We start from the raw sequence: 16,757 nt of genomic DNA on the forward strand, positions 1-16,757 counted from the left end.
CTAAGTGTCAATACAGACACTACTAGTGAGACACAGATGACCTGCAGCAAATTGGCTGTAACATTTACATTGTGTCCACCTTCTGTCAAAGGCCACACGGGGCCCTTATTAGAACCAACACGTGCATACATCAGATTGCACTATTTTATCAATAAAGTAGACACACACACACACACACAGCTACTGGGAAGAGATCCAAGATTTTCGACTCACAAGATGCAATTAATCTCCCAGGGCCTGATAATTGCACAGTGTCACATGGCTGCTCAGGGGGAAGTAGTACACCCACCCATGCTTGCTTAAAGACCTGAAAATTTTCCTCCTGCCTCTGCTTTACATGTTGTGAGGAGACATCAGGGTCTATGAACTTGCTACATGATCATGCCCACACAAACAGATTTCTTGGCTCAGCCACACTGCATTTATTTGATGATACAGGAGAGTTTTACAAGGCAGAGGAGGGTCGTAATTGGCTATAAAAATTCAGAACAGGAACGATATGCTGTGTTAACTCACACCGAGGAAGTGTCCTCTAACTCTTTGAATACTACAAAGAGAAAACAAATGGTGGTAACTGTGAGTTGTCCTTAAATCAACAAAGTAACCAGCAGCCACACAGCAAAATATCTTTCAGAAGGCCTGTTGAGCTCCCTCTCATTGAACTGTTGTTGTATTTAATTATTTCAGTTGATATGAAGAGGTAACTGCAAAGTCTTTGGCCTTCTCAGTATGGAGTCATATTTAAAGGAGAAGTTCTGTTGAGAAGAGAGGGGCTCCTTTTCTTAAAGAAGAAGATCTTAGAATATGAAATAGACTTTCTCAAACACCAGCTTGGAGGGGACAACAATTCTGTTAAGAGGACAGAATTCAAAAGGTGTTGAGTTTTTTTTTATAATAACCAGATAAATAGTTTAATATTTTTTTTTCAAATGTGTAAACGTTAGCTAAAAAGAAGGAGGAATTTTTAGGATAAAACAATCATTAAAAAAGAGGCTTGAACCACAGCCAAAGAACTGCAGCTCAGAAGACCTTAGAGGAAAACTTTCTAGCAGGAAGATCCAAAATACTGACTATTTTTATTTCATACCAAAACTTTAAAATTGTTTTCTATTGTTATACACAAAACTATTTTAAAATCTTTTGATCTAGAAAGTGAACAAATCCATTACTTGTAGGGCACTAGCTGTTGATATTTCATTTTACTGTGTGGACTAACATACCAGACAAAATGGATTTTCAGATTCATCATTCTCATTAATTTCCAAGTTGACCACAACCTGCTTAAAACACCATATTATTTTTTTTTTTTAATTAAAAGAAAACTAAAGAGATGAACATAAATCTGAAATATATATTTTAGTCTAAGAAATGAAATTAAATTTATCAGCTTATTTAAATATTCATAGATGGATTAGATTTTCCCTTAATACTTTCTGCTGCTGGGAGTCAAATTATATGCACTTGCTTTGTTTTCAGAGTTATTTGCATTTTTAAATCTGCCTCTAAAGTAATTATTAAAATAGATTTTAAGGGTCAAAAACACTTGTAAAACTTAGAGAGGTGGAAGACTATGGTTTCCCACTGTACGAGCAGCTGCATCGCTGAGCATAGAGCAAGTCACCGACTTTCATCAGCATCTACCTTGTCACAGTATCTGTGGGCAAATATTACCTGCAGGTTACAGGCTAATGACAAACTTTTTGTTTTATTGCCCTCTCATGCATCAAATCAAAAGTGTTTCAGAGGAGTTTTATCCCAGAAAAATGGACATATGAAGTGAGAAAGCAAGCACTATTTCATCTGTCTCCACCTATTTTGTGCCTTCATGCTGCCTCATGGAAAAATAGGCACAAAAACAAAGGACAGAGGATTACCAGCAGAACTAGGCTGCAATCACCCCTGACAGCACAGCACCCCTTTGGATAGCCTCCTCACAACTGTAGAGCACTACTGCAGCCTCTGTAGATGCTTATTCTAGGAGCTCTTGATAGCTCTTTTCTGGATATCAGCTGAGAGATCAAATGGTCATTGCCACTGGCATGATCCCTTAACACATCTAGGAGAGAAGGCATGGCACAGTAGTGTGGGAAGGTGTGGGAAGCAGATGTAGCTTCTAGAGAAAATTAGTGGAGAACAACCACAACAATCTTATGAAGATGCAAAAGACTTGAATTTTCTTAAGCATATAGGACCTATAGCCTAAAAGGCACTTCACTCTTGCATTGGCCTAACCTAACAGAAGGACATGGCTGACCTCTGGTTCCCACTCAACTGTGGCAGTAGCCCTGTTTCCAGGCATGCAGGAATGTATTATACCAGCCTCTCAGAAGATTTCACCTGGGGATTTCACATAGCACTGCTGACATGCTCTAACAGGACTGCCCATTATCTCAGTATCAGTTGCAACTGCAGTGAAGCTGCGTGATCCTGAGTCAGAGTGACAGTTCTTTTACGGCTCTTACTAAGCCAAGATGTGGCTGAGCACAATTGGTTCCTGGGTTATGTTAAGAAAATGCTTCAATTGGAAAAAGCACTGCTCCATGATTTCATTTTAGGACCAGATTTTAACAAACACTTCAGGCCATCCTTATGAACAGTGAAGAAAAGTGGCCTTGAATGCAAAGGCCACTTTGTGTAAAAGAGAAGCCTGAACTTAGCATTGCTTCATTTCCATTTGATCAACAAGCTGCAGATCACCTCATCTTTGCTCTTACTCTATGGACTATTTTGTTCAGTTCCTCAGATAAAATGCAAGTAGTTTCAGGGTGTTTCTAGCTCACAGTTCATTTTCCTTGTCCAGAAGAACAGAAGAGAGCAGCTGAGGTGTGCACACAGATGCATTAGTTTGAAGGAGAAGGAGCAAAAATCCTCCTGGCCTGTTATTGCTGTATCTGACCAGAGGAGTGTTCTTATTACCTCACAGTCCAATCACACATGCCAACCTTGTATTTGAATTTCTTCTTGATGGCTGTCACAAAAAGACTACAAAGCACTGGAAACAGAAGTCCAGTTCTTCAACCCACAGAGGAGATGCTCTGCACTCACTACAGATGGATCTCTTTGCAAACACATACTCAGTACGTCACGTCTGGTTTCTCCCATAAGCACCTCATCAGATGCCTGTTTCTTTCAAGGCTGTTTTGTAAAAACACCATATTCATGCAAAATCTTTACCTCCAGTTTAAAAGTGACATCAAACCATTTTGTGACATCAAATAAATAGATTGGTCTTTCTAGACCACTTCAAAATCCCTGTTACACTGAACATCTAAGTGCAGAAAACTATTTGACATTTGACTACCTCCTTCATACAGTAAGGACTTGACACTATGAAAGGAGTGTATTTACAATAGCTTTGTTCTTGCAAATGTCACTCAGGAATCATCAGCAGCATAGCAGCAAAACACCAGGTGCCTGCCATACATTCTGTTAACGAGTGGATGGAAAGGTTGCACTGGGAAGCAGAGCAGGAGGACATTATTTGATTACACTCTCAGTAAACACTTTAGTAAAGACTTGCACTAGCCTTTCAAAGGAAATTGTCAAATACAGAGGCACACTATTTTAGCTATATAGTTCTTATAAGTGGGATGTGAGACTGACTTGTTTAGAAAGCTTCAACAATAACTCCAGAAATTGAAAATCCCAGTCAGAACACACATACACACACACCTGACAGATTAACACACGCACTTGGTTTGTGTAGCAAGGTTTTGGTAGTGGGGAGGGGGCTACAGGGGTAGCTCCATGAAAAGCTGCTAGAAGCTGTCCAACAGAGCAAATGCAGCCAGCTCCACGATGGACCTGCTGCTGGCCCAGGTCAAACCCACCAGTGACGGTGGCAGCACCTCTGAGACAACATGTCTAAGAAGTGAGGAAAAAAATCCAACCAGCAGCTTCAGCCAGAGAAGAATGAGAGAATACGTGAGAGAAACAGCCCTGTAAACACCAAGGTGAGTGAAGAAGGAAAGGGAGGATGTGCCCCAGGTGCCAGAGCAGAGATCCCCCTGCAGTCCATGCTGAAGACCAGTGAGGCAGGCTGACCCCTCAACCCATGGAAGGAGAGGAGCTCATGTAGGTGGGACCTGTGACCCCATGAGGGACCCACACTGGGACCAGTCTGTTACTGAAGTCTATTTCCTGCATCCCATGGAAAGGAACCACACTGAAGCAGCTCATGAAGAACTGTAGCCTGTGGGAAGGACACACATTGCAAAAGTTTGTGGAGGACTGATTCCTGTGGGAATGAGCCCACACTGGAGCAGTGGAAGAGTGAGAGGATTCCTTCCCCTGAGGAGGAATATGGAGCAGAGACAATGTGTGATGAACTGACCACAGCCCCTATGTCCCAATCCCCTCTGCTTCTGGGGTGGAGGACATAGAGAAAATTTTGAGTGAAGATGAGCCAGGGAGGAATGGAGGGATGGTAGAAAGATAGTTTAAGATTTAGTTTTTATTTCTCATTACACTACTCTGATTTGATAGGTAATAAATTCAATTAATTTTCCCAAGTCAATTCTATTTTGCCTGTGTCAGTAACTGCTGAGTGATCTCTCCCTGCCCTTATCTCAACCCACAGGCCTTTCGTTATATCTTCTGTCCCCTGTCCAGCTGAGGAGGGGAGTGATAGGCTAACTTTGGTGGACACATGGCATCTAGCCAGGGTCAACCCACCACAAGGAGAAAAACTTAGTGGCTATTCAGCATGTTTTTGCTTTCCAGAGTCTAGGAATGATGGGAACACAAGAGAGGAAAGATGAAAGCTCAGCAAGCTTTAAGCTTTCTAAAATCTGTAACTTGATCATCCAGTCTCTGTTGCAGCTTTGGGCTGTAGCAGGGACTACTGCTCCAGAACTGAAGCACACAGCTCCTTAGCCACAGCCCTTTACTACCACATTGCACCTGCCCAGCTCAGCACCTTTCAAGGTAGATGAGTGTTATGTAAGAGCAAACTTGCTAAGGACAAAGGAACAGACTGAAGAGATGTCTCACTAACAGAAGGCACTGCAAAGTGACTTAAAAGTGGCACAGAAAAGTTTGTCATCCCTTGCTGCTCCCTGATTTTCAGATAAACGAGTTCAGTTTGCAAGCACAATGAGCACCGCCCAATGCTCAACTGGCAGCTGTTCCAGGCCAACTCAGCCTGAGTGCTCCGTCCTCAGAAACAGCTCAGCAATCAGAGTCTGCAAATCAATAGATTTTTAGAACAGCTCCATATGTCATGTCAAATCACTAATTCTTTTCACAACATCAAGGCTACTGAAGTTTCCACACCCATCCTGATCACTGTAATGCTCAGCTCCTTTTAGTGAGCTCCCTTTGGAGTCAGTGGGTGGCTTTTGAGCACACTTAAACCTACAAAGTGAGAACAGCAAAGCACTCTATAATTTCTACATCATCTCTGAAAGTGCACAGTTCTAGACAATATCCCCTTCAACTCCTGGCTCATAATCATTGAAACACAAAATCAACTGCTCACCTTTTGATCCAGACTGTAGGCCAAGATCCACTCCTCCTGCCTGGGGTGGAAGAGCAAGCTCTGGATATAGAAGTTCAAACGGTACTTCTGGTAGGTAGCCCCTTCATCAGAGCTGATGAGGATGCTGCTCTCAATCTCTGGATCACTAAGAAGCATGATCTAAATAGAAAAATGGAGGGAAAAGAGTGTTAATGGAAAAGTGAAATTAACTGAACATCATTTAAAAGTAAGGTCATTCAGCACTAACTACTATTAGATGTATTCAGAACAGCACTCAACAGTGTAACAGCCCATAGAATTTCCAAAATAGGGTGATTTGTTAGTGTTTAAGTTTCATTTTATTTGCTGATTCATTTGCTGATCTATTTGATGATTTCATTTTTTCATTTTAATTGTATTCAAATAAATTCAGAAAGGCCAGCAAGAATGAAAAATGTTGTGTTGATATAAAAGCTGAACTTGGTTGGATATAGCAACCTCAGGCAGCCACACCAGGATTTTCTAGACCCTTGTCAGTCTACTACCTCTCTTACCAAATGTGGAATCCTCTCTTTAAAAGTAAAGAGAGCCCTCCTAAGATTAAAGGATCATTATTTGGCAGTTTGCAGAGCTGTGAATGAGAGCATCACTTCACTGGAAACACTGAATGCTTACCTGGATCAGCTGCTACCATCTGAAAATGTGCATATGCACAAACATTGATACAGGATGTTTTACATCATGTTTCCAATTTGTACAGTAGAAGGTATTCACTCACTCAGTAAAAGCATCATTTTCCCCAAGCATGGGAAAGTGTATGACCTCAAGGTGTACAGGGAAGAAAACACTTCTGAGCCTCTAATTTTAATTAGAAAATTATTACCAGTATTTTAAAATGCGTTGATTCCACACTATCAGATGGCATGCTCTACACAAATGTTATCAAAAAAATGTTGTGGAAACATTAACACCACCTTATTAACATCTGGAGAAAACGACTCCACATTAAAGCAAATGCCAGGATCATAAAATAAAGGCAAACAGTGGGAAATAAATTACAGCTGCTCTAAACTCAGCAGGTTATTGATACAGCAGATGAATCAAATATAGAAACTGTCTATCAGCAGGAAAACAGATCCAGGAATGGTCTTTTTTAGCTCACTGCAGAATGATCAGCTAGCTGAAATCTGCTCCAGTTTTGTTACACTCTCATGTCCATGATAACTTTTATTATCCAGCTTCACAGAGCTCCAGCTTCAAGATTACAATAGGGAAACACATTAATTTTGACAGCAAAAATCAGTTACAAGGAATGGTAAGACCCTTGGTATGTTAGACCTTGATCAAGCAAAAAAATTCAGTGCTTGTTTAATCTTAAGCAGCTCATTAACTCCATGAAGCCACCAAGGGAAAGTGAACATAACATAAATGGTGTCTGATCCTTTCCACTAAGAAATGAAAAGCTGAACTAGAACAGAACATTTTCCCAGGGTGAAACCATCTGTATGAATCCAGCCTAAACTGAAAGCTCCTTCAACATCGCTCACATATACCACTTAATCAGTCCCAAAAATCAATCTCCACCCATTCCCAAAGGAAGCCACACCACAGGTCCTGAAGAAGTGCATTTTCATTGTGTTCTAGTGCACAGTCTGGGCAATGAGAAATGTTCCCATATCCAACTGACTCTGTGGAAACTGGCCTTGAGAACAGATCTCAAAGGTCTCCACCTAGAAGGAAGCTTTAGTACTGTTCTTCTTTCTGATCAGATCAAGATATCTATTTTATTTTGCTCCAAACAATAATGATTTCACCACTATTTCAAAATATTTTTTTCTGTCACTGGTGACCTAGACTTCAGAGACATTTGTCTAACCCTGTTTATCTAGGCATATTGTCTGTGCCAGAGAACCGTAGCACTGTTCAGTAAAAACCATTTGTTCTACAGAATGGAAGAAGGATGTAAATCTGCCCACTTAATAAGATAACCCAGAAAGATCTTACATTTAAAATAAAGGATATTTCAGGAATAAAAATATTTTCCACAAGATGTCAGAGATGGTTACAATGTTAATAATGCTGTGTATTTAAAGGTCACTGTTGCAGTACTGCTCTCAAATAAGGAGCACAAGGAGCTAACAGTGGTACACAAACAAAACACCCACTCTGCCCTTTCACAAACTATCTGCAACACTTTGGTGGACAGTTCAAGAAACGGGTCACATGAGATGGAAAAGGCAGCATTTCCACCAAATGGTTCACAAAACTGGACAATTTTTTTTTTTTCTTTTCTGGATGCATAACAGTGGTTGCAAGATCAGATAAAACCATCAAGCTAGGAAAGGTGGAAGAGTCTAACAACAGTCACATCTAGTGGTAAGTGACATCACATAAGTCACCTCCTGCCTCTTTGCCCACTTCCTATATCAACTCTCCATTCTTTGAACGAACACACGCAACACCTCTTTTGTCATCCATCCTCCCAGGCAAGGCTGATACTGCACAGAGCTGCATGGAAGAAACAGGAGGCTCAATCAGAGGAAAAAAAAAGACCACCACCAGCCATGCAGCTAGGACTGGCACACAGGTTTGTTACATGGCAAGCAGGAGAAGAAGAGTGAGAGACTTTGGGCCTTATTTTGTGTCTTTGGTTTCATAGTTTTTCTCCTGGAAGCTGTGGGGGGAGGGAACTTTTGGCAGGGGAAATAGCAAGACATTTGTCAAAGGCCTGAAACCACCACTTCTCATTACGGGACCGGGACGAAGGATCTACCCCAGTGGTGATTTAGATTAATCACTTTTCATTAAGAGATGGGAAACAAACTCCAGTCAGAATGAGCATTTCTGCCAGCACCCTGTGTCGCCATTTATAATTGCCGTAAGGAATAGCAAAGGAGCACCGGAGAGTTGTCAAATGTAATTTATAGGGTTTTAAGATCTAATAATTTTCTATAAAATTAAATTAAATGGCAGACTTTACTTAAAAGGAAATTACATTTCACCTTGCTACATTCTAGATTATATATATTTATACATACATGCATATATAAAATATTTTTTCAATTGCTATCTTCTCTAGTTTAAGTGGAGAGGGGGAGGGGAGGCAGGATTGGTTACTGCTAAGGGTAAGTCCTTGAAAACATACTTCATATGAAGTAGTTTATGCTACGTACTTTTCCCTGACCTCCAAAATGCAGTGAACAATGAATGGCAAGCACCAGACCGAACAAAACAGGCTGAAAATCAGTCTAAACTTCAGAGAGTGCCTTGGGAATGGATGCAGAAGAAGAGAGCTGTCTAGTGCACCTCCTTTAAAGCAGAAGCTTTGGGGACAATGATGACACATACAGAGCTGTTCTGGATGAAACCCAGTGGGGCAGAACACCAAACACCAGCAGGAGGAGCACATAGAAGGAAGATGATACAGAGAAGCCACCTTGCAAGAACAACATTAACTACAATATATGGACTGGGATATTCAGTAGGTGATCAGGAAGCATATCCAGTTCTGAACACTTCAAGGGGATTTAACTCAGGAAACAAACAGTACAAGCTGCAGGCAGAAAGTGCAAGGAGGAGAGGTGTGATACCTATATCTGCCATGATGTATCTATAATACCACAGTATTAGTTAAGAGTCACTCATATTTGTTGGAGAGCACGTAAGACCCTTAAAGGAGTTTTGAACTAATGCAGAAGTAGGGAGGAAGGAAAGTGACACCATATTACAGCATAAATATACTAAAAAGTTATGCCCTCTGATGGGGCTAATACAATAAAAACTAGGGCAGCATTTGTAACTAAGAATCTGAGTTCCTGCTACTCCGATTAAAATTCCAGGTGTGTCATAGGGTTCACACAAACACCTTCCTCAGTATTGCTTTCACACAGGCTATGTGCAGGTGGATGAGTTAAGATGGTGACACATTCCTCTCCCTCTGCTCCAAGCTAGCCAGGCACTAAATCAACTGTGATCTGGAATACTGAATCGTACCAGTAATGAGCTAGCACACTTCTCACAGGCACAATGCTACATCATGCCCAGACTCTACTGGCATGGAGCTGTGGGTAGCCTGAGCTTGTATTTGCTTGAATCTGTCTACTGCAGTTATGCCAAAGACTCCCCTATAGCTTGGCACTCAGTCCTTCCCTCGGTACCCTTCATGGCTTTGCCCTCATGTCAGCAGGCACGCTTGGCACGTTACGTTATCCTTCCTCTTCTGCACCTGAGGCACAAGAGCACACACATGCACTCCCCATATTATTACTCCACATTATTACAGATTCAAAAGCTTTATCACCCCTATAAAACAGAGCAGTTTTATAGGTACAATATCTGTAGCAGTAGCACCACTCAGTTACATTAGCAGGAAGGATCCCAGTAAATGAATAAAGAAGCCAGGTTCAAATAAATGTCTTTTGTTCTAAGAAATAAGTAGGCAACATTAAACCATTCTGTACTGCCTCCTGATTCTCCCTTCACTTTAATGTGCTTTTCATAAGTGGTCCTTTTCAGAGGTTCCAGTCTCATTCTCATTTGCCTATATAAAGTGCTATTCTAAAAAGAAATAAACAAAACAGTTAAAAAAAAAAAACACACAAAAACAAAACTAAAAATCAAAAAACCATGCAAGCCTCCATAGCCACAAAAGAAACACAGCTCCTTAGCAAAGTATTAGAGTTTGCTCTGTAGCGCTGCATTATCCTCTCCTGCAACTGAAAAGGGTGTTCTGCCACAAACACTGCTGCAAAGACAGAAATTTGAGGTTTCATCTTCAGAGCTTCACAGGGATTTCCATACTGAGCATGCTCAGTTTACAAGTGAAAAAGCTTATTTTGGGTTTTTTTTTGGCCTATTCCCACTAGCCCCTCAACTCAGAAACACTTTAAATCCTTCCTCAAGACAGGTCATGTCTACATCATCAACAAGAAAACACAAATCTGATTTAAAAAAAAAATTATTTCTTTTCCATTTTGATTTAAAATATTTAAGGGGTTGTATGGTCTCACAAGACCTATGGGGTCAAGCCTACTTCCCACAAAGTTCCATAGGAGCTTTGAGTTTAAAAAGCCAAAAAGTTTCAACAATTTATGCTGAAATGTCAATGCAAATGGAGGATTTTTGCTTTGTTTGGATTTATGGTGTCCTTTCCTCCTTTTGAGGCTGAAAAAGTAAAATCCAATGACATTTAAAGGCTTAAAGATACAAAAATAATTTTCTTCCTTCAAAACATCAGCCCATACAAGTATGTTCAATATGAATAGTTTGGAAATCTCTTATGGGAAAAGTAATTTTTTACTGCTGAAGCATTTTAGATTAAATGTTTGACCATCTGAAATTTCTCACTGGAAAATGCTTGGTTATTCATTCTCCTCTCCAACATCATTACTGCAATTTACTTGCCCTGCAGGCTAAAGGATGCCATCAGAGGTATGAACACACCTCAAACCCCTTAGAATACATCTCAAGCCCTTCTCTGCTATTCCCATGGAGGACAGGTGCAACTCATTGCAAAGAAAATCTCCTGCTTTTTTAGTTCTTTCCTCACCACATGTCAGTTCAATTAAAAAATTTCAGTTTAATTAAATCAGCCCAAACTCCTCTGAGACAAAAAAGTGCTGGTGTCACCAGTAATAGCCTACTAACCACCAAAAGTAATAATAATAAATAATAATAATGGCCAGTCTTCGCGAGCGAAGATCCGGGGAAGGTCTTTCCACCTTCCAGCCTGCGCATTGGATTTTTTAGGTGAGACACAGTGTGCGCGGAACTGAGCCCACCCTTTAATCCTAAGGTTCATCTGCCGGGGCCAAGCGAGCTTGGACGGTGGCAGCGAGGTCCTCAGGACGTAGGTGGGTTGCCTTTAAGGGCTAACGAGCCCCACCTGCCCGGGAGTGGCCCTGACCGGGAATCGAACCCGGGTCTCCGCGGTGATAGCGCGGCGCCTTTACCACTAGACCACCAGGGGCTCCAACCACCAAAAGTAACACCCATATAAATCAGCTAAGTTAAAGATAGCTTTGAGTTATTTGTACTAGCTTAGAAAGCACACCTTAAATTTACACACTTTCACAGATGATATTCAGTGATGGCTAAATACCTGCTTGCTGCCCTGTAGATATACTGACCTCTACAATAATCAGGGGAAAAGGAAAGCAACCTTTATTTTCCAGTCACCAAGCATATCAGTCAAACAGGAAAAAATGGGATGTGGCAGTGATAAAAATCTGCTCTAGAGTGAAATCCTATGTATTTTCATACACGCAAAGCAACTCATTCCACCTCAAAGCAACTCTGTGACAAGAGGAACATCCGCTCTCTAGGAAGCCAAACAAGACATCCATGAAGAGAGCAACAAACAGCTTTCACGTAATTACTTAATTTTGGACCCAAAAGGAAAATGCTCATTGCAATCCCTTGTGTTACAGAGTAGCCCAGATTTGGGGCCCCTTCTTCCTTCATATGGCTCAAAAACTTCCTTAATGTTAAGGATAACCTGTGGGCATCAGTCAAGCAGTAAAGGTGCACTGAGCTTTCATGAGAGATAAATTGCCTGGACCTACCCCATTTCAACTTCTTGTAACTTCACTTCTTATTGCCCAAAATTTAACATTAATGGCAAATTTAATTAATGAATATAGCACCAGATCACCAACTCTCAGAACCATAGCGCTGTAATCTTAAAGGATGAAGTGCACTGCACTCACTTTATAAGGGTTTATGAAGCATGTGTTATAAAAGTACCTCAACCATAAGGCTTTTATACCTTGGCACTCACTTCAATACAATCCCATAAAATCCAAGCAATCTTTAAGTGTTAAAGGTGACTTTCACTACTGTATTTATTATTGGATAATGAAAAATGACTCAGACACCCATGGAAACTGAGCAATGAAATAAGAGTTTCCTGAGAATTTTGCACTGGGTCTGTATTATATGTACCGTGACCAAAGAACCAAATAGCTCTCTCAAGACTTTTCAGACACTTCATGCTAACCTCTCTACAGAACTTCCTTCCCATCAGGACTTCTTTGTAATTACAAACCAACCTGTACTCTTCAGAATCCCATTGCTTGTCACTGAACTTTCCAGATGTCAACAGCTGTTTCTTTAAGTATTCAGCTCCTGTGAAGGACCTCCTCCATAGATTCCTTCAGCTGTGCTGGAGACTAGAGCTCTCTAGTCCACTAAATTGGTCTGGGAGGACAGCATGGATCTGTGACACCAATGTCAGGGGGATCCCATCTGTGGGTTCCCCACCTTTTCAGCACTAAGAGAGAATGATCAGAGCACATCATGCAGTTCAGGTTACATGCAGGTCCTATATCTCTGCAGAATGTTTTGCCTTTTGTAGAGGGTACATGAAAGAAGAGAACCATAAACAGGAAGAAAGTAACAAGCTATAAAATAAAAACTTGTTTTAACCCAAAACAGTAGAGTCTAGTGGTGATACTTCAAAACAAAAATGGGCACCAGCTTGCCATCTCTGAGGACTCTGCACATCAACCCACTACGCTTGTTGACAGAGAATAACCCTGGTTAAGCTTTTGTTGACCTCTATTGTCTCTCATATCCAATCATACCCAGATTCCAGTTACAATTAATTGCTCTGATTTGTACAAAATTACAAGAGGCTCTTGGCACTGCAGTCACACCTGCCAGAAATTGCCATACCAAAACAAAACACTTCACAGAATTCCAAGTTCGCACACCCCATTGTCCATGGAGAGATCACTCCATTTAATCACCACCTCCAGCAGCTGCGCAAGAGCACAGATGGACCTTGCAGGATGCCCTGAGGATCAGGAGAAAATCAGGACTAAATTGGATATAAAGCAAAAGCTTTTCAAGGAAAACCACTCTGCCATCCTCACTGGCAGGGGGGAAATGAAAATACATCATGGCTGTAAAACTGGGAAAAGAACACAGATACTCTAAAGCTGCCATCCTAACCTGCCCGCAATGCCAAATCCCTGGCTGGATCCAATTTGCATGCCAACAGTACTAGACCCAACAAAGCAGAACATCTTATCTTTCTTTTGCTGCTAAGCAGGTCAGAACAACATATCTCCCCTCTTTCTCTTGTCTTTTTGGCACTGGACACATGTACTTTTCACTTTTAATTACAAGGCACAGCAAGCATTTGCTTGTTGAATTTCAGGTGCCAGTGGGGATGGAAGCTATCCAAAAAGCATGTGTTTGACCTGGCAAAGAGTGACTGATTGGCAACAGCCACATGCTTGGTTGTAAAACCTTTCATTGTCACAGCAAAGCAGCATTTACCCAAGGTTACTCCAGCCCATTATACTCTTGTTACAGCTGCACATTCTCCAACTCCCCACAGATCATCAGAGCAAAGTCCTCTGCCACAGTAATCCCACCTTCCTGAGGACACTTCAGTGCCATGTACTGTTCAGCTATTTTGCCAAGGGCTTTTCTGTGTCACAGCATGTTCATGCACAGTTCTCCTCCAGGAGCTGCCAAATGGGTTACAAGCATCACCACTTATGGCTGGTTTCCATATATCCAGTTTGACCAGCAATTCTGTGACTGATCCTAGAAGCAGGAGGAGCCTCAGCTGGTGACCTTAGGCACCAACCAGTGCTTCCACACAAGTTTAAAGCTTCTGATCTGTATTATTATATTGCTCTGCAGTCTGGTATTTCTACATAGCATAGTTCTGCATGATGCCTTTTTAGTCTTCTTTATTCTACACAGGAAAACCCTAGCTGTTACTACATCTGACACATTGTTTTGGGGACACCATCTTTTTTTAGTGGCAAGGAACAGCTCTGGTCCCAAACTGTGCTCACAGAAAGAGAAAAGCAGCATTCACTGTTATAATTATATGTTATTTGAGTAAATGCATGGTTGTGCTGTTCTCCATAGAACTACAAAGTAATTTTCACCATTATGGTAACTTACCGTGTAAGCAGAAATAGTTACAGAAAATAATGTTATCAGGAAGGAGAGGCTGTGTGCACCACAGCTGCTGGAACTGAGAACACCATTTATATAAAAACACTCTTCTGATTATAGGTCTCACTTGGGAGAACACTTTACATGTGGGTATAAGTTTACTCACAGTAGTTGCCCCATTACAGAAAACAAAAAGATGTGCATGGATAGTTACTCATGGGGGTAAACTTTTGCAGCCTGTATACAGCAGTCTATTTCATTTGAGGACAGTAGAGTGTTTCATGGCTCTATAGAAAAATAAAAATTGTGTTATGTATCTCTCTTGAGGCCATTAAACCTCAATACAATTTTAAATGCATCATTGCTTCTCCTTTGCTTACCCACTTTATTTTTCTTCTTTTTAGTCAGATTGCAGAGTGAACATAGACAACAGTCAGCTTTATCACTGTTCACATCCAGATGCTTCTAATTTATCTCAATTTACTTACCTGGCATCTATTACTCATGTCCCTCACTGTCCCTAATGTACTTCTCTTCCTAACATCCCCCCACTGGAGAAAATCAAGATGATAGGAGAAGGTCTATCCATTTTCTGCATGCAAGGCTGAGGCCCCCAAAAATTAAAGGTTAAAGTTACAAAACATGATGGCATTTCAGTGCTCTGAATGGTAGCACTCAGCTCTAGGCTGTCCAGCAAGCTCTGCATGCTAACTCAGGTGCCAGAGATTCCAATATGGGAAGGTTCAGGACCTAGGAATGGGATTCACAAGTACCAGCTTTGACATTTTCTATTACATTTAATAATTAGCTCCCAGTGATACAGTCCTTGCAGGTTTATGGTGGTAGTCTTGTCTGAAATTACACACTGAGAAGGTGAGTGACTGTCCCAGTGGCTGTGAAGTACAGCTGCTACATCCTATTCCAACAGGATCACTGATACCTTGCAGCCTTGGGAAAATCGTGTACTTTCCTTTCAATGTCCTTCCATGTGTGTACATGAGCCCTGGCCACTGCACTGTCCCGAAGAACACTGTACTGTACAAAGAACTAGTGTAAGAAGAAACAGAATTGGAAGAGAGAAGTAAAAAGGTTTTATCTGCAACGTAACACTGACATTTTGGTTTTGTTTGGCAAAAGTCAGAAAATTGCCAAGCTTACTCCATCTTTCCACCCATTTCTGGGTCCTGAGCACTACCTTCCTTGCCTCTACTCCTTTCCCACTCACATCTCTGAGCACAGCTGCTTCATGAGTTTTGTTGCTTTCTTGCAGTCATTTTTAAGGATCTTGTTGGTCTGCCATGGGATGTCAGCTAAGTTTTCTTGTCATAAGAGGGAAAACCTGATTTGTTGCAACAGAGAATTATAATATTGTAGGGCCCGTTGGAAAAGGCAGCATCAATCTTTCTTCAGAGACGTAAGTGTTGGTCTAAGTGTTAATTGCCCAGATTTATAAAAAAACTACAGCCTGAGTTTTCCCTAACTGAATCTGTGCATCACTTAGAAAATCCCTATCAGTTCTTTCATAGTCCAGCAACATCTGTCTGTATACAATGAATAAAAGCATTTTAGGATGGATAGGGTCAAGGGCAATGGACTCCAGCTAATGCAAAAAGAAGCCTCAAGTACTCCAAGACATGCTGAAATACCTAAGATCTTGCCCAGCCAACCTCTGTGCTGAAGAAAAACTGATTCTAACCATCACAGAATGGTTTCCAGGTTTCACAGTGCTGCTTGGGATAAAATATTTTACACAGAATTGATCACACTAAAGCTGACAGTAGAGTTACTGCATTTATACTGTAAGAGGCAGACGTGCATATACAGCAGAAATAGAGACTGTGGCCAGCATGTGCTAAAATTCTATATTCTTCACCCTGTAAAAAAATGACATAAAAAGATATTTTGCAATTATTATTGGTTTTGGTCACTGGGGTTGGTGGGGGAGTGGGACAGTTTTCTTTTAAGAGGAATAAGTATGTCTTGGTGAACCATCTCTTACCACTAAAGATCAAGGTCAGAGAATTATATGGTCTTCAAAAAGACACACCTGCCCCTTTTCTAAGAGCTGCTCTCCACCCACTCTATTATTTTTCCTCCTTTTTAATAACAGGACATTGACTCGCCATTATTGATTGATTTTCCTGCTGTCTATCCTGATGTCCCTCCTCGTTAATTCAAAACTACCTCATTTTTCATACTTCATAAATTAATATAAGTGGAGCTGCAGCACTAAATGAGACGGCCATGTTTCACAGAGAAGTAAGGAGGATGGAGAAAGGAAAAAGGTCTCATAAAACTGCCCTACATCAGGACCTGCAGCTGTGTCCACCCTGCTGACAGTCTGCGTGGTAAATACAGGCAGCCCTGTATTTAAGGCAAT

The 16,757-nt window shown here is 41.1% G+C and overlaps 1 protein-coding gene across 1 annotated transcript in view; it reads right to left on the reverse strand.

Annotated features, from left to right (window-relative positions):
- SORCS3 (sortilin related VPS10 domain containing receptor 3) overlaps positions 1–16,757 on the reverse strand; it is a 289,152-nt gene that overhangs the window by 129,520 nt on the left and 142,875 nt on the right. Inside the window, exon 4 of the mRNA XM_050338477.1 lies at positions 5,480–5,638. Within this exon, the coding sequence (XP_050194434.1) occupies positions 5,480–5,638 (159 nt within the window). The remainder of the gene's footprint in view (positions 1–5,479; positions 5,639–16,757) is intronic.

The sequence above is a fragment of the Myiozetetes cayanensis genome, unplaced genomic scaffold (genome assembly GCF_022539395.1).
Source record: "Myiozetetes cayanensis isolate MyiCay16 unplaced genomic scaffold, myiCay2020 scf10, whole genome shotgun sequence".
NCBI classification, from domain to species: domain Eukaryota; kingdom Metazoa; phylum Chordata; class Aves; order Passeriformes; family Tyrannidae; genus Myiozetetes; species Myiozetetes cayanensis.